Source organism: Haemaphysalis longicornis, unplaced genomic scaffold (assembly GCF_048455015.1).
Source record: "Haemaphysalis longicornis isolate Haplotype H1 unplaced genomic scaffold, Haemaphysalis longicornis Haplotype H1 scaffold_18, whole genome shotgun sequence".
Lineage (NCBI taxonomy): Eukaryota > Metazoa > Arthropoda > Arachnida > Ixodida > Ixodidae > Haemaphysalis > Haemaphysalis longicornis.
The window spans coordinates 4,432,514-4,450,699 of NW_027526282.1; the positions used below are offsets into that span (position 1 = coordinate 4,432,514).

At 46.2% G+C, this 18,186-nt stretch overlaps 1 protein-coding gene and 1 long non-coding RNA gene across 2 annotated transcripts in view; one reads left to right on the forward strand and one right to left on the reverse strand.

Annotated features, from left to right (window-relative positions):
• Nucleotides 1-17,864, forward strand: part of LOC144166581 (sialin-like) — a 29,887-nt gene extending 12,023 nt beyond the window's left edge. The window contains exons 4-10 of the mRNA XM_077696079.1: nt 424-607; nt 4,722-4,852; nt 6,148-6,297; nt 6,900-7,032; nt 10,139-10,294; nt 13,475-13,560; nt 15,833-17,864. Of these exons, the coding sequence (XP_077552205.1) occupies nt 424-607; nt 4,722-4,852; nt 6,148-6,297; nt 6,900-7,032; nt 10,139-10,294; nt 13,475-13,560; nt 15,833-16,096 (1,104 nt within the window). The 3' untranslated portion in view covers nt 16,097-17,864. The remainder of the gene's footprint in view (nt 1-423; nt 608-4,721; nt 4,853-6,147; nt 6,298-6,899; nt 7,033-10,138; nt 10,295-13,474; nt 13,561-15,832) is intronic.
• LOC144166583 (uncharacterized) overlaps nt 616-18,186 on the reverse strand; it is a 45,584-nt gene continuing 28,013 nt past the window's right edge. The window contains exons 2-3 of the long non-coding RNA XR_013321710.1: nt 6,927-7,047; nt 616-745 (exon numbers count right to left, since the gene is read on the reverse strand). This is a non-coding gene — a long non-coding RNA (uncharacterized LOC144166583). The remainder of the gene's footprint in view (nt 746-6,926; nt 7,048-18,186) is intronic.

Consider the following 18,186-nt stretch of genomic DNA (forward strand, 5'->3'; position numbering starts at 1 on the left):
TGTGTATTGTTTGACCAAAAGTGACCAATTATCTCCAACTGTCTTGGGAACTAATTGACCAAGTGAAAAAATAACGGCATATTTACATCAGCGGGAAAAAAGCAGCAAGACTGTCAAGTTCCACAAAGTTTACTTGAAAATTAAAAGAAGTTGTTTTAATAAGACCAGTGTCCCTCCCCCCTTAAATGCTCTAATTCAGTTTGCTCTCGGTTCAGAATCCACCAACGTCGTGTCGCCCTTTGTGAAGTCTGCTTTCCTTCACTATGGGTGGGCTGTACAGTGAAGCAATCTTTGGAGATTTGCCCGTAATTGCCTTCAGCATGCACGGTGGATGATGTAGAAGCCAGCTAATCATCCCTGTCTGATAGTTGTCAATGCAACATCCATATATGTACATATCCGCCCCTTCTCCACCGAGAACAGGGGGTGACCTTCCCGGCCATGCACGCCATGATAGCTCGGTGGCTGCCGAAGGACGAGCGCAGCCTGCTGTCCACCATCATCTACTCGGGCGGCCAGATCGGCACCGTGGTGGCCATGCCCGTCTCGGGCATGCTCTGCGACTCCACCTTCCTGGGAGGCTGGCCCGCCGCCTTCTATGTCTTCGGTAGGGGCTTTATCCTTGCATGCCAGGGGAGGGTTTCCTCAGGTCGGGTTTCACCAAAGAATTCGGGTAGTGTGAAGAGTTGGCCTTCTTGCAGTCTTGTCCAACAAGCTCCATAAGCTCCGGCCGTGTCTACCAAGCCTCAAAAAAGGAGTTGGCGTGGGTTGAAAGGGAAGTTTTGGGAGCTGGGGGTCACATTCATCGTACAACAATGATTTCAACTATGATCACCAGCAGCGTGCCATAGTTGCCAGCATAGTTACTCCATAATTGCCTCCTTAGTTGCCACCACAGCTTAGATACAAATGCTTTGAGGGGGAGCCATTGTGTGCAGTGGGTAAGGGGAGGGGGAGTCTGACCGATTGTAGCTTGCAAGTGACATTCAGCAAGCCAATGGAGAACATTAACATTGCCCATCCCCTGTAATAACATTAATTAAGCAGCTGCCCTGGCTGTGACACGATTGCATGTTCCCAGTACCTTGCGCTGGAACACTGCCTGTTCTGGCAGGTCTAAGCCGCAACAATGCACAGTGCAATCAGGTTTTTGTCGCTAAAGTACCCAGTAGTGGTGGCCTCTTTTTTTTTTTTTTTTAACCACATAAATATTGCCGTGAACCGTGTATGGGTTTGTTTATTTATTGTTTGTTTTTACTGCTGGGCCACGCCTGGCTGTGTTATCTGCGTTCCAAACGAAGCGCGTCTTCCATTCTTTACTTTCATGCTGCACGGGCTATCACATTCAGATAAGCAGACTGTTTCGCGCTAACGTCACTAGCCCAGAATAATCTTCTGTGATCTACAATGTTCTGGGTGGGAATCGACGTTTCCAGAAACACTTGCGCTGAAAGATAAAGGCCTGCAGAGCAGACGCCACGGCATTCATTCGACGACACTCGCCTGTGCTAGTCACTTTGTTGACCGCTGCTTCGCCGCCTCTGTATTCTTTTGAGTTGTTAGGGGAGCACAAATTCGCTCCAATAAACTTGTTTCTTCTTCAAGACAACTGCGTCGTCCTTGGCTTCATGACAATATGCATAATAAGTGCACACCATCGCGTAAAGGCTCGCAATTAAACTACTTGATGGGGAATAGAGAAGTTTCCGAACTGTCTGGGATTACCGATTTCAGACATTCCCGGGACATCTCAGAAATGTGTGCGATGGATCAGGATGCATTATTTTCCTTGCATGTGTGTGCATTCTAGCATTTTCATGGAACAGCTGGTTAGTCTTTTCGCATATTTGTGCAAGAATGGCTATATACTGGCATCTCAAATAGTAGTAATGCCTTCAGTGTATGTGATGGCACTGTTGGGACATCCATGCATGACCAAACCCAATTTCGCACATCTCAAGTGCTTCCAAAGGGTTAACGCAAATCTACACTTGAGTGCTCACCACCTCTCTGTCAGTCAACAAAGAGAAGAGGGATGCCATTGCCCGCGCTATGATCCAGCATTTCGTAAGACATTCGTTGCCATTGGAAAAGGTCGTGACATTTTATCCTTGTTTTTCTAATTTCGCAGTGATAAAACAGTGGTGTCACTGTTAGCTGTCTGTAAATAAGACCAGCGGCTCATTCAACACCCAAAATGAAAACACGCCTGCCAGTATACTGGTGATCAAGCCTACGCTCCGTTGCTTGCTACTGGGTCATCATCACCCCTTGGTCTAGGCTCCCTGCCCTAATAGGTAGATATACTACTGCATGCATGTGTGCGTGCACAGTGAATCTTGGTCGAATCGTCAGTTGGAAACTGTGGTTACAAACCAGTGTTAACGACATTGCAAAGCAGGTGGCCATAGTTAACCGGACAGCTTGCCTTGCCCTGTAATGTCACCGCTGCTGGTATGCAAATTTCAAATTACTCTAGATTGCAGTTTTGAGGCAATCATAGTTCACTGTCTCCCGCCCATCGGGTCGCAAGCAAGACAGAAAACCAAGCATTTTGCTATCTATGCACGAGCAAGATTCAGCTGTTGACTTTTTCTCATGTGAAATGTTTTCGTATATCTTTTTTTGTAAATAAAGAAGGGCACCGCATTCAAATTAAAGTTTTCTCAGCAGCTTGAATTAGAAGAGAAGTGGAATTCATGATATGAAAAGTTGAAATGGTAGCAAATGAACTCGCACTTATGCTGGGTGTTCTTTGTCTTTGTGGACCTTGGCCTTGGCCTCTACCGAGCACCTTGCAAAGCAGGGGTTCTGCTAAGACCTGGCAAAGCCGCGATTGGTTGTCACACAAAGCAAGCTTCTGTATGTTTTTATGTTGTACTGTTATGGCTTCGTCAACATCTGAAGTTCCCTGGTGCACAAACCCACTGGTAGGACTCACTCTTATAAAAGTCTTTTATACTGCAGCACTGGTGAATTTCTTGGTTGAAATCCTCTCGAAAAAAGCTCTACCGTCTATTCCTAAAAAAAAAAATTGAGAGAAGCGCGAAAATTTCTAAACATCAAAACTGCATCAAAAGTGCATCAAAACCTTTGCTAAAAGTGTGCCCAGCCTTCACTGACTGTGCGTTCAATCGATTGTGAAACCTTCAAAGACCCAAATCGCAAAGAACGAACCTCTGCGACGATTTTTCGCACACTACATAAACGCATCTACGAACGATCTAAATGTATAACAATACGTGGGTTATGAGAGAAAGATTGTACTCCTTATTCATGATCAATGCGTATATTGTCTTATTCAGAATCGTCCCTTTCTTGCAATTTACGAGTAACAGTTTTGCCATAATGGAAGCCCAGTTTCACGCATGTGCCGCGTGTCAGAGATTTTATCTGAGCTTTTTGCTCGACCAACCGATCTATGGGGAAATGCGTTAGTTTTTTTAAAGCACGCCATTGGTCCCACAAGGAAGCTTTTGCTTTTTAAAACTTGCTGTAGGTTCGCATTCAGCCCCTACACGAGTTTTCTCGTAGTTGGCTTTCCCTCATTACTCCCAAGCTTGCAATGAAGCACCCTTTACAGGCCTTTTTGGCATACACATTGTAAAACCCTGACATATATGTCATTAGCAACGGTCGCTGTAAGCATTTTAGTATGTGTTATTGGATGATAATTATGACGATGTGGTTGCTACCAACAATGATAGTGCATTGCATTTCCAGCAAAAGGTTTTGCTAGGCTGTCTTCAAGGTGCTGTAACTGAGTCGAGGAATGGCCAGTCCTGATATTCTAAGCGATGCGGCACATAGGTAATGTCTACAAGGTCTACAAAGGGAACAGGCAGGCCTCACAGTAACGCAGGAATACTTGTTGGCAGGGTCTTTTTCCCCAAATGATGCAACACCAACTTTTAACGTGCACAAATGTGGACTGTTCACTCGTTTGTCACCAAGTTGTAAGGTTGCTCTTGAATGCAGCAGCTGGTGAGCATAGATGCAAGCATAAGGTACAAGACTCTCGGCATGCAGAGGTCTTGGTATCTGCCAAGGGAAGCCTAGTTATGGCATGATTTGGGTTGATCTTTGTGAAGCATGACACACTAGCTGGTACTTGTAAGCTTGTAAGAGAAACCCGCAGTCCTGAGGAGGTGTAACAAGTGCTCTACTGGCGTGCAACGAGCGCTTTTTCTTATCTCTAGTCTTTACATGTTCATTGATTGATTTATTGATGGATTGATTGTAAGGTTTAATGCGCCGACGCAACACAGGCGATGAGGCGCGCCATAGTAGAGGGCTCCTATGGATTAATTTTGACCACCTGGGGATCTTTAACATGCGCCGAAATCTCAAACACACGAACATTTTCGCCTCCATTAAAAAAGCGGCAGCCGCGGCCAGGAATTGAACCCGCGTCCTTGTGCTCAGTAGTGCAACGCCTTAGCCACTGAGCCATCCCGGCCGCGGCGGCCGCTTTTCTGATGGAGGCGAAAAGCAAAAGCGCCCGTGTGTACGAGATTTCGGCGCACGTTAAAGATCCCCAGGTGGCCAAAATTAACCCGGAGCCCTCCACTACGGCGCGCCTCATCGCCTGCGTTGCGTCGGCGCGTTAAACCCTACAATCAATCAATCAGTTAGCCACTGAGCCACCGCGGCGGGTTACATGTTCATTGACTTTCACTTCCCTTCCCCTGTGCTGCCTTCCCTTCTTCTCCTCCTGACAGGCCTGATTGGGGTGGTGTGGTTTGTGTTCTGGGCCCTGCTGGTGTACAACACCCCCCAGGAGCACCCGCGCATCAGCGATGAGGAGCGCATCTACATCGAGACCAACCAGGGCGAGGAGCAGACCCGGGAGGTGGGTGCGAGTCGGTTGGTACTGAACGACACCAGTGTATGATTTTATGCACCATGCTCTGGCTGCTTTTTTTTTTTTTTTTTTTCCCCACTTTTTGTTCTCTTTCGTGCAACGCCTTGAATGCTTTCAGCCTCCCTCACTTTCGCCTGTAATATCTTCGTCACCATAGGCATTCTATTGCGTCGTATTTGCTTCCGTGTAAAGTCGATAACATCCATCTCCAATTTGGGGTGTTGACCGCTCGTGGGTCCTGCGAAAGCCATTTGCTTGGCAGCGCAGTTGAAAAGCTTTTTACACTCATGTGCCTTCGGCGTATGTTTGGCATCCACGCCAAAGTAATGTTGTGCTTCGAGGTTTGAAGTTGCCTCTATCCCCAAGGCTACCTTCCATTTAAAAACTGCAGTGTACTGGTAGCACTGCTTGGTGGCAGCTACTATGTGCAAAAACAGCTACTGCTTCTCAAGGTCACACGTGAAGCGATGAAAGCTGTATGCACACTGTTTAAACAAGCAAAATGGAGCCTGCTAATGCGCAAGCTACAAGCGTGTGGCCATTAGGTGCATTTTAAGTGCCTAGCGGATGCTGGCAAGCCGCATTCTCGAATCTAAGCCAACCCCCAACTTTCGTAAACGATTTTTTTTTTAAAAGAAATAGGACTGGCCTGGATTTTAAAAAATACGATATGAAAGTTTTGTTTTAGTAGGCCTCTTAAAAAGAGTGTGTTCGCATCTATATTTTCAAAGTCATCTGAGGTTTAAAATTACTTTTTGTATGGGCAATACTTCTTTGTTGTGCAGGTAATTTTGTAAAGCATAAAACTGAACCTCTTCTTCTCGGAATTGTGTCTCATGGGTTTCTTATGGTGCAACAAGCTCACTCACAAGTGCACTCACTCACCACTCATAAATGAGCGCTGAGTGAGCCTCACCACTGTTTTGTGCTGGTGAGCGTGAGTGGTGGCATAGGGGAGAGAGGCCCCAACTGTCACTGAGTGAAACAAGCGAACAAGCCTCTAAATAGAGAGCATGAGTGCAAGTGAATGTTGAAAAATAGTTTTTTTGAGCGAGCATGTTTCATGAGGTGTGTTATAACTGTAGCAATTACTTTTAATCTTTTGAGGTTTCAAAAGGATAATGCCTTCCATTGTATTCGCATTTGCGTGGTGTGTGTGTAGTGTTGAACATTCTGTATTCCTTGAAAAATCACTGTGCGTGTATACCTCCCAAAAGTCACCCATAGTTATCCCTGAAACCTAGTTGTACCCGGGGTTATAATATATGGTGGGGCCTGTGCAGAAGCTGCCCATCCCGTGGCGGGCGGTGCTGACGTCGGTGCCCTTCTGGGCGCTGATGGTGACCCACTTTGGCCAGAACTGGGGCTTCTACACCCTGCTCACCGAGCTGCCCAGCTACCTCAAGAACATCCTGCACTTCGACATCAAGAAGGTATGCGACGTGCTTACCCGTCTGTGTATGTCCACCCGACAAGGATCGTGTAATGGTTAAAGGAAGAGGCCATGAAGAACAAATACAGCTTTAATTAGAAAGAACTAGCCTTTGGTAACTCCCTCTGCTACATTACAGCCACAAAAAAATTTTTTACTAAAAAAAAAACGCAAGAAAAATAAAAAACAGTAAAGTTTACCACTGCAATGATGGAATATTGGCAGGTGTGATGTAATAAGGGCCGGCACTATAAACATAGTTATCATTGTGATAATTACACGTTAGCGTTCAAGTGATACGACCAAACGGAACTAGAAGTCTCTCTACAAACGCTCAGTCATGTTTCTTGACGGTGGATTTGGTAGGTGGCCGCCTGTCGCAGCATTGTGTGACATCATAAGAGAAATTGCCGGAAGGTTGGGGGGGAGTCCCCACTGCTTCCTCTGTTTTCCTAAATATCTCGGTTGTTTGTTTGAAGTTTGCGATAGAATTGGTATCACTGTCACCGGTACAAAGCAGTCTTTTTGGTTGAACCAAACTTGTACTTTGTGATAATGGCCCCTTTAAAAGTTGTGTGCATCCTTTGCCACTGCTTCGTGCAGAATGGTTTTGCTTCGGCACTGCCCTACCTTATCGGAACGTTCTCCAGCTGGGGTGCTGGATTTCTGGCGGACCACGTGCGTCGGAAGGACCTCTTCTCGACCAGCATTATTAGGAAGTTCTTCAACTCCGTCTGTGAGTCCACATTTCCTGCAAGGGATGGATTTCACATTTTTTCTTGGTTCTAACCGCAGAATCCAACTGCAGCTTGCTTAGGAAGGTACTTTCATGAATCTGTTCAGAAGCGTGGCTTCTCGAAGTGTTCAGATAAAAGGGCCGCGCAAATTAAATGGTTGTACTGGAAACACGCTTGAGTAAAAAAGGTTCTTGCACGGTGTGCGGTTTGGTTAGAATAGCGAGTTTGGGCACCATTTCCAATGCCTGCTGGCTTGGTTTCTGCTTAGATAACGTAGAGTAGAGGTTTAGCATTTATGCTGTGTGTGCCTTGACTCCTGCCGCCTGATTGTTGGTTTGCTGATAGCAACAGCCTAAGCTGTAGTCCCAAAACCAGTATAAAAAAAATAATACTGAGCTTGCTGGCCAAACCTGATGTCACCATTGAAGAGGAGTCTTTTGCCACCGTGTTTATTCTCAATCGATTGCAGTTAACATTTTGGGAAGGAATGCCTTGGCACAGTGCATAAAAGCAATGTTTGATTACAACAAAGTGTACTGTTGGACGAGTTGGTAGTTCATTGTAAAAGATGCTGCAGCGCGAAATCAAACACGGACACAGAAAGACGACGGCATGAGCGCTGACTTCCAACTAAATTTAATACGATGAACCTTGCACCTTTTTTTTACACATTCTTCATGTTAACATAACTAGTGATTAGAAACTTTTCTGTAGTTATGTTAACATGAAGAATGTGTATAAAAGGTGCAAGCTAGGTTCATCGTATTAAATTTAGTTGGAAGTCAGCGCTCGTGCCGTCGTCTTTCTGTGTCCGTGTTTGATTACAAACTTTGCTAAGTGTAATATTGAGTACTTAATATTATACAGAGCTATGACTTGCGGACAGGAGATGTCACAGTAGGAGCTTGTTGTTGTTGATACATTATTCTGGGCTCCACAAGAAAAAAAGGACGATAAAAAAAACCATGTGATTTGGATACATATTGAACCGCAAGATTTGCAGTGAGCCTGAACTCCCTGGAAAGCTTTATAGTAAAACCTCATTATAACGAAATGGGATATAACAACCTAATGGATATAATGAAGCACTCCTTATTCCCCTTGAAATTCACATAGACGGCCATGCATTTAAGACCTCATTTCAACAAAGCTTAAATTTCCTCTCGATATGTACAACGGGCCTTTTTTTTTTTTCACAAGCAGCATTTACGGACCGTTTTGGTACCCGGCAGGTCAATGTCTTATAGTGCATGACGGCTTACTTCGTATCACGGATGTGGTAATTCAAAACTAGTGCTAGCTAGGGGCTGCCAACTCCAGCGCGCTAAAATGGCTGCAAGTGCCTGGCAACATGCGGGAGGGTGTGGGTCTTCCTGGCTACCCGTAGGGTGCCCGAATCTTCCTCCAGTCACCCTGCCGGGATGTGGCAGACCTGCTGCGCCACTTCTTTGGTGCTCACGATGACGGTGAGGACAGACTCGAAATTGTGGCTGCAGCTACAAAAGCCCTAATTGGCCTGAAGCTGACGCAGCAAAAATCTATCAAGGACTTTTCCTCTGTGAAGTGAGCCGCCAGCTCATGTGCTGTCGAATCGTTTGGCGTGAATATACCGTATTTACTCGCATAATCCTCGCACTTTTTTTTCGGAAAAGTCAATGCAAAGTTAGAGGTGCGAGAATTATGCGGGAAAAAAAAAAGGTGCACAGTGTTGCCAATTTGCCTTATGCCAGTCCCGCTAAATGTAGTGGTCGTTTTTTGTCTAGGTAAGCTCAGTGTTGCCAACAGCAGCTATTTCTTTTTATTTTATTATTTACAACGTAAACAGTCTCCCGTCGATCAGCGATCATGAAATTGCCGCCTTTGCTTTCTGGCGCGCGCCCTATCTCGTCGTCGTATGTGCGTGCCCTGCTCCAGTAACGCACGTTGAAGTCGGTGACGCCGAAGTGCCTGCCTGCGGCACAGTTGCCGTGTTCGATCGCGTACTCTTTCACTTTCAATTTGAAAGCGGCAGTGTAGCTGGCGTTCCTCCCCATGGCGAAGCGGCGCTAAGCACAAAGCAATTAGATCAAAAAGTTCTCAAAACGGCAGCGAGCTATCCACCACTGACGCGAATGACTCATTGACTGCTGCCGCTCAACGGCGGGACCACGACGGCGACACGACGACACGACAGCGGGCTGCGCGAACACCGTCTAGTTGCGCGCACGCGAAACATGCGCGAAACCGGCTCAAGGACAGTGTGAGTAGCGTGTTAGGGCGCCTGTTAGGGAGTAGCCATGCCGCCTCCCCTGCCGCCTCTCCGTTCGGCGGAGAGGCGGCAGGGGAGGGCACGCGTTGGAGAGCGCGTGCACCATGCGGGTTTCGCGAGCAGGCAACTTTCGCCGCTGCAAAGTTGGGGGTGCGAGGATTATGCGAGGAACCAAAAAATTCAAGTTTTGGTGGCTCACATTAGGGGTGCGAGGATTACGCGAGTGCGAGGATTACGCGAGTAAATACGGTAGTAACAATTTTTTGCCGTTTTTTTTTTTGCTTGTTTTTCTTGTTTTCATAGGCTGCTGGGAGCTTGGGTGGGGAGTACATCTTCTCTTTCATGTAAATTGTCGGTTGAAATGGACATTGGCTATAACGAAGTAATTATGGCTACCCAACTTCATTATAACAAGGTTTTACTGTATAACAAGAAACGTATCTATAGGTCCACTGAAGCGGAAGCTTGGGCATGCTGGTACAACGTATGTGAAAACTTAAAGAAAAAAGGTGCAACCAGATGTAAAAAGACACTGATGCTGCGTATATTTGCCTGTGTCTTTCTGTGTCAGGGGTAACTTGAACACCCTTGCAGTTCCACTGCAGTTCCAGAATGCAGTTCCACTGGAATTCAAGTTGTTTAGTTACATTTAAAATAATTTGCATCGCAACCTCTCACTTTTCTTTCTCGATTCTTAAATTGGAAGGTTAAATTGGGTAGGCATTGGCCTCTATTATTGTTGACAGCCAAGTGAATGCCACGTTCAGGCTGTTCATTGTAGCTGCTGCTGTTGCGTTAGTGGTAGCCGCGTAGCCATCACTTATCTCTCTCGCTTCCTCCTCATCCTTTAATCGCAGCATTCTTTGGGACGGCGGTGTGCATGTTTGCGGTGACCTTTGCTGGCTGCGACAAGATCCTCAATGTGGCCCTGCTCACGGTGGCAATGGGGCTGAACGCATTTGCCTTCTCCGGGTACATGGTCACCCACGTGGACATGTCTCCCGACTTCGCAGGTACTGTACCTACACATGCCCCTTTCCCCCACTCTTATTCCTGCCTGCCTACTAAATTGTGCCGGCATGAGGCAGGACTGTGGTACACACAAACTACCAACTATTGCATTTTATCACAGAACTTATTGTGTGCCTGCTTCACATGCTGTTTCGAGCCTTGTCACTGGGCAAGGCATTGGTGATCGGTTGTCTTCTTGGGCTTGTTATCATGACCAAGCAGCTAAAACAGTCTCATTGGTGGCTTAATACTGCATGCTCAACTTTAGGCGCATCCATACAGAAAAAAATTTGGAAAAAAATTCGTACATCACTCTGCTATTTACCAAGCCCCTTTGAAGTTGGCTTTGCTATCATACACAAATGTGGAGGAGAAAGATGTTTTCGTAGGGGCAATATAACAGCCTTATATCAGAATAAGAAGGCTTTGGGGCTCTTAGTAATGGCGTTCCCTTATGCGATGAAGGTGTGTCGCATCGGGTGTTACAGATGGACAGACGGGTTTTCTCGTTGATTCCACTGAGCAGTGCTCACGCCTTAACTCTTTCGGGACCGCCGGAAAAAGTGATGAAAAAGGGAGGTCTCGGTACACATTTTTTTTTACATAAAGCAAAGGCACCATCCTGCCTTAGCATATACCAAAATGCAGCTAATTATATGTTCTTTTACATAGAATACCAAGTTTTACTTCAACACTGACGATAGAACCATGAAAAAATCGGAAACTAAGAACTTCGTAAAAAAACTACAGAAAAAGATAGAAAAAAGCATAAATATAAAAATATTAAAAAAAAATAAAATTATTTCAGGATATACAAAATCTAACACAATGCTTTGTTTCTTCATTGAAAAAGTTTGATGCGGCTAGGTGTAACTGGTTTTTTGTTTTGTGTGTGATCTCTTTGGCACTAGGGCCATGGCTACGTCGTCGCCCAGGTACACGCCGGGCTCTTGTCTCGGCGAAAACTTGATCCGTTTCTTCGCTGGTGGCAGGAGATCACCACCATAGGTAGTTAACACCCTAGCGAATAAATATAAACCAGCCAGAACATAGTTCGAGCGCACATACCTACTCCAGAGCCAATTGAAACCGAAACCAACACCCACCTTTGAGCGCGATTTGATGTTCCAGGCTGATCGACACCCGAATCCTCACTCGAGCTGAAATCCGATCTCTAAAGCCGCATTTCGACTTTTCACTGCCACTCTCATCGTTAAAATCCACAGTAGAAGGCGAAGATATGCGAGCCGAGACGAGGCAGAATTCTTATCGCGCTCGCACGAGTATGACGCCATGTTTGTTTACATTCGAAACCACTGCCCGTCAGAATAAAATATCTGACGCGTTGCCGCCTGGCGATAAAAAAAGAAACTTCACAAAAGAGAAAACTCCAGTTTTCAAACTATCTCCTAGATGTCGCTAAGTGTTCCATCGAGCAAAAATTTGTATTCTGCAGGCTCGCGAAACCATCGATCATATGTGATCAATGGCCTATGGAGCGGTCCCGAAAGAGTTAAAGGGACACCGAAGAGATTTCTAAACATTGCGGGATTACTAGCACAAATTGTAGTTCGGAGTCCACAGTCCATGTTTCAACCACTCTGAGTGTGTTTACGCAAATTTATTTAGTAGAAAAATCTATTCGAAAATGCTGCCCTCCTCTCTGCATGCTCGTCCATTTTCTGTGTCGTTTTCGTGTGACGTTAGGAGGAGGTGACTTGGCTTGACTGCGCTACTGCACGGCTCGCCAACCTTCCGACAGAGTCAGTCGGCCCAGCGTTTATGTTTAGTCCGCCGGTTGCCGACGGGCCGTAGCAATTCGTTCGCTCAGTTGAAACGAAGCCAGGACACGTTTGTGAATGGAAGAATGTGCGTTTCTTTAGTTTGTTAGATTGTACACAGCATCTCGCTCCAAGTCCAGGTCGCTCCACACAAGCGCACATGCGACGCTTCGCTGACTGGTACGCTGGTAGGAAAATCTAAGACCACTTGAAGGCGGGAGAAGTCAGTGAAACCAATATAAATACTACGGAAATAAAATCAATTGAAACTTTTACCGTACAACATAAAACTAGGGAGCAGGAAGCACTTTTTTGCGCTGGGTGAAGAAGCACAGCGGTCAGCAGCACGACCACACATCTGCGAACGCTTTTCCGTCTAAGAAATGCAATTGCTAGACGTGAGATATTGTGAAAATTTGGGGGACGCTTACTGCACGAGCGCTATACAACAAAGAATCACCTAAGCTGCTTAATAAAACGCTAAAACTAAATAAAAGTGTAAACTGGTGATAAATTATATACCTTATATTTCCCCTGTTGCCAGCGCTGGCTCGTGGCCGAGTGGTCTCGCGCGCTAGGAATGATATTTTACAAGTTGCAAATTTGAATCTCCAAGGGCACTTTTTTTTTTTTTTGTAAGCTGATTTTTTCCATTTTCGGCCGATTTTTCTACGCTGAGTTCACCATTTCTTGGCCGTAACGTTCACTGCTCCACGAACGAGTTCGCAGAACGCGCTCATACTGACACTGACGCGCTAGCGAGTTCTCGTTGGCGTGCTGTTGCCACAAGCACCGACTGCTTGCGGCTAGCGGGCACAGGCCAGAATCAGCACACCCTTGGCCTGGTGCGAACACGCTTTTTACGATACAGGCATGAGTGAGGCAAGCTCCAAATATGCGGGAAAAGGGTATGGCATTTGAGTGTCTGCAGCGACGCGGAGGGCATTCATCCACTGCGTAGGCCTCGGCTAGTGATTGCTACGATTCCAAGCCGTCCTGGGAGGCTTATCTTGGGCATTTTACAGCCGACAACATGGCAGAAGCGCGGTACGACGATTACTGAGATATCGAGAATGCCCATCAGATAAAGTCGGATGTCAAGCATGTTGTTTTGCAGAACCGAAACCGAAACTTGTTTGAGTGCTAATCGTGGGCATCGTCCAATCACAGTGCATCTCCTCCCGTCGTCACAGCCTTCAGTTGGTGCAGCAGCCGCAGACCGTGCATGGTAGTTTTTCTTTCGAGCTTTATAAAATAATTACCGAGTTGTCAACCAGATAAACGATGAAAATTGTGTTAATTTGAGCCAGTCTACGCAGTGCAAGTAAAAACGGGAGCTTGACAAATTCACTTCAGTGTCCCTTTGAAAAAAAAAAAAAAATCCCTGTGGCGCTCTTTCAGGCACCCTGATGGGCATGACTAATGCATTTGCCAACCTGGCTGGTTTCCTGGCACCCCTGGCTGTTGGGAGCCTGACCAACAACAACGTGAGTCAATCGGATGACGTCCTCCCTTCTTACTGTGCTCACCTTGGTCTATTTCTTGACTGCTGTGGCAGGCCAAAAAGCATGTTGCATACCAATGTCAAGTCCACCACAGTTACCCATTGACGTGATCCTAAGACGTTGCTCATTTTAATAAGGCACCCGCCGCGGTGGCTCAGTGGCTAAGGCGTTGCGCTACTGAGCACGAGGTCGCAGGTTCGATTCCCGGCCGCGGCGGCCGCTTTTCTGATGGAGGCGAAAAGCAAAAACGCCCGTGTGTACGAGATTTCGGCGCACGATAAAGATCCCCAGGTGGTCAAAATTAATCCGGAGCCCTCCACTACGGCGCGCCTCATCGCCTGCGTTGCGTCGGCGCGTTAAACCCCCACAATCAATCAATCAAATCAATTTTAATAAGGCACTGGCAATTTGCACTGATTGGACATTTGCATGAGAACCCGCCGCGGTGGTTCAGTGGCTAAGGCGTTGCGCTACTGAGCACGAGGTCGCGGGATTGATTCCCGGCCACAGCAGCCGCTTTTATGATGGAGGCGAAAAGCAAAAACGCCCATGTGTACAAGATTTCGGCGCACGTTAAAGATGCCCAGGTGGTCAAAATTCATCCGGAGCCCTCCGCTACGGCGCGCCTCATCGCGTGCGTTGCGTCAGTGCGTTAAGCCCTACAATCAATCAATCAATCAATCAATCAATCAATCAATCAATCATTTGCATGAGAAATTTTTGCATTACTGTTTGCATGTCGCAATATTCTTGTCTAACCCTTTTTTTTTTCTCTCTCTCAGCTCGTCTTTTTTTGACACTGCCACCAGCACTGTTGCATGTTCTGCTACGTGCTGTTTGTCAGGTGTGGTTGGAGCACAAGGGTTGTGTTCTTCCATACTGGCAACTGTCTGGGGAGGGAACTGCATTATGTTGTGAAAGCTAATGCCACTGAAGCCTGGATATGAGATGAAGATTGTCCAGGTGGCAACAAAAAGAGAAAAGAACAGAATTAGAGAAGCCATGATGGCCATTTTTGCTTGCCTTTCCCTCACTCACTGACGGAATGATGAGACATTTCTTTTGGAAATGCAATGATACAGGTGGAATATGAGAATGAAGCACAACTGGTGCCTGCATTTTTTTTTTTGTTGTTCACATCTTGTCATGTTTTTTTTTTTTTTTCCCCTTTTAATAGCAGAGCTGTTTTGAGCTTGATCCGATGGCAAAGTAACAAAAAATACCAAGAAACGATACGCACGCGGTGCCTCCTGACAAGGCGGAAGAGTGCGAAAGCAGTGCACGTCACATAACAGCGGAGGCCATGTGCTTACCTCCTGGCCTTTTTTTTTTGCCAATTTTGCCTTTCAATAATGTGAGTAAAAACCTGCGCTCTAAATGGAAGTTCCCAACTAGTCAGCTGCATAGGACTGTCACACGTAATTACACATACAGTCGAACCTCATTATAACGAAATAGTATCGGGGCAGTAAATTAGTTCGTTATATCCGATATTTGTTATAACCGTAGAGGTAAAAAAACTGGCTCTAATAAATCGTCAATGTGGCTCTTGCAACAATCCAAGATAAAAAAACTCAAAAACTCATTGTTCTAGGCTTTGAACCCACTATAAACGAGGTAGTCCTTATCTGTCTCTTTGTGGCATTTCAAACTTTACAGACCACAATGTGAGATCGTAAAATTACAACAGAACAAAGTTCGTTTGGCCAAACAGGACGGCCTTCTTATGTACTTGAACGAGGGTGTGGCCTTCGCCTGGTGGCTTTTCACAGTCTGAGCGGAGTGAAGTTTTTCACAGTGTCCACGCTATAAAGGGCCTTTTCTGCTTGCGCAGTTTTTTAAGCTACTAAAAAATGGTTGTTTTGTCCCACTTTTTTTTTTTTTACTTTTGCTTTTAATATGCTAGCTGACGAGTTTTGAGCCTCACGGAAGGCAAATATTTCTTTGTTATTCCCGATATCACGCGGTTCTGGAGGTTTTGGTTTAGTTTTAAAAAGAATAGGTGTCATTGAAAAAAAGTGTGACCAAAGAAGCTTCGTATTTAGTTCGCTATATCAATGTTCGCTATAACGGGGTTCAGCTGTAATTACATTTCCCTGATGACGTAATGTCACCCCACTATCTTGAGGAAGTCATGCAATTGAGGTTCCCCTGCACGTATACTGAAAAGCAGCAACAGTGACATCACTCTTGCCAATGTGACGATGCTGTGCACCCTGCGATTTCCTGCGTTGTCCCCCTACCTCTCCTGCAGGAGACAATCGCCCAGTGGAGCATCGTGTTCTACATAGCGGCCGGCGTGTACATCCTGACGGGCATCATCTTCGTGCTCTTCGGGTCGGCTGAGCTGCAGCCCTGGGGCTTGTACGCGCAGACGTGCGGCGGCAACTTTGCGGGCCCCCTGGGCACCCTTGGTACAGGGAACCTCGCGGCCGGTGCCCCCTACCAAGCCGCGCAGGACGATGGCACGCCCGAGAGTCCAAAGTCCGACGACGCTTTCCCCACCGAGGCCTATTGATCGCCCGTCACCGCTGCTACTGCTGCTGCTTCCAGGGTTCTCCGACCTTTGCCCTCCGACCTTTGCTGTTGTGAGACCCTTTGGCGGGAGGTGTCCTGGCTTTGCTATCCGGCATTTTTTTGCTTCTAAAGGTTCTGGTAGCAGCAAGGCGCAAAAATATCTGGGATGGAATTCTCAGTTCTGTCCATTTAATGTCTGTTTCAAAGTGTCCGTTTTGAGTGAGCCCTGACTGGCTGAAAGAAGACAACCCAGACGTGACACAGCGCAAACAAAGCAGGGCTTTGGTTTCTTTGCATGCCATTGGTCCTAAGCCGTGTATGAAACGGACGCAAAATGGACATTCTTGAAACGGGCTTAACTCGGAATTCCACCCCCGGTGCGATCCTTTTTTGAGGTAGCGTCGTGGCAAAAGCGCTGGCCTGCTATTCACAGAGTTGCCAGGTCAGAACTGGGCCCAGGTGGCTGTTTTTCTGATGGAGAAGGAAAAAAAAAAACGGGTCATGCCCATGTGTTCAACATTAGAGGAACATGAAAAAGAAACCTTAAGGAGCCAAAGTATATTAGAAACCCTCCGCTGCACGACTCCCTGAATGTAAACCGAATTTATGACACTGTTCTGTAGGTGTAAAAGGAGAATTAGAATTACCGGTGATGTGTGTCTCGAACAAAGTTGAGCACCAGAAAAATTCTAGCATGCGCCATGCTTGTTGCACATCAGACAAACTCAAAATGGTGGCCACCCACCACGGTGGATCAGTGGTTAAGGACGCGGGTTCGATTTTCGGTTGCAACAGCCGCTTTTCAGTCGGGGGCGAAAAGCAAAAACACCCAAGTGTCGAGATTTTGGTGCAAAGATTCTCAGGTGGTGAGAGTTAATCCGCAACCCTCCACTGTGGCGTACCCTACAGCCAAGGTGTTGCTTTAGCATGTTAAACACCCCAAAATTTTGTTCACAGTGGTGGCCATGGTTCATCGAAGCCACCCACTAGGGTTTGTTGGATCACAAACTCAAATTGTGATTTTGATTTGGCTCTGTTAGGACGCAGCAGTGAGTTGTCACCACTGTCTCTTAGAAGTGAGGTAATGGGCCCTCAGTGGGGGGCACTCTTTCTGCCTCTTTCTTCCTCTTTTTTTCTTTTCTTTTTTTTTCATGGAGCTCCACAGCTGTTACAGTTACTCGGTTACTGTAAAATGAGCAGTTGTTGGTACCTAATGCCGCTGTGGGCTGGTGACTTAACTTCATCATGTATGTTTGACCTCGGGGTCATTTCATATTTGTGCTAGTATCAGCACACTACATTTAAATGACATTGAAGTGTAAAAACTCCCAACTTTTTGCAGAGGCCTAAACGAGGACTTGTGCAAATCCTGTTGGCTGTATTTGAAAGGGGTCTCGGTGCGACTTCCTTCCTTGTCCAACAAAGTTCTGGTGAACAAGGAAGAACAGCCCCTATTGTGGCATAAATTATCACAGTTCCTTTTTTCTTTTTTACATTTTTTGCTGCATGCTCGTGTCATACAGTTCTCAGCCACATAAACACCCGGAAACAAACGCAGTGAAGATCGTATTTTTTTCCTGTGAACAGTTTTTTAAACCCTAAACTCTACAATTGATTCTGATGAGGTCATTTTAGTTAATTTTCTCGTCGTGCGCTTCTAGGGAATGTTTTTTTAGCATACAGATGAGCTGTTACACTTGCACTAACTTTAAGCTGTAAGTACCAGTGATGTGCAAACGATCTCTATAGGAGTAGTAGTGAGTGAAATATTAAGCCACTGAATCGTGAACTAACAGTTGTCGGGGGAGCTTAGTGAAGCTGTCTTGCCTATCATGGTGGCTCAGTGGTTAGGTAATTAAGGTGTGCTGCTGAGCCCAAGTACACGGAATCATTCCCGGCCATAGTGGCTGATTTTCAGGGGGATGCGAAAAGCGAAAACGCCTGTATGTGTAGATTTGGCGCTAGCATCATCATTCTATCTGGGGCAGTATTCTCGAGTTTTGTCCCTTTTGCGTCCCTTTCAAAAGTGTCCCTTTTGGAGAGTCCTGATTGGCTAAAAGCCAACAACCGGAAGTGACGTAACGCAAGCGC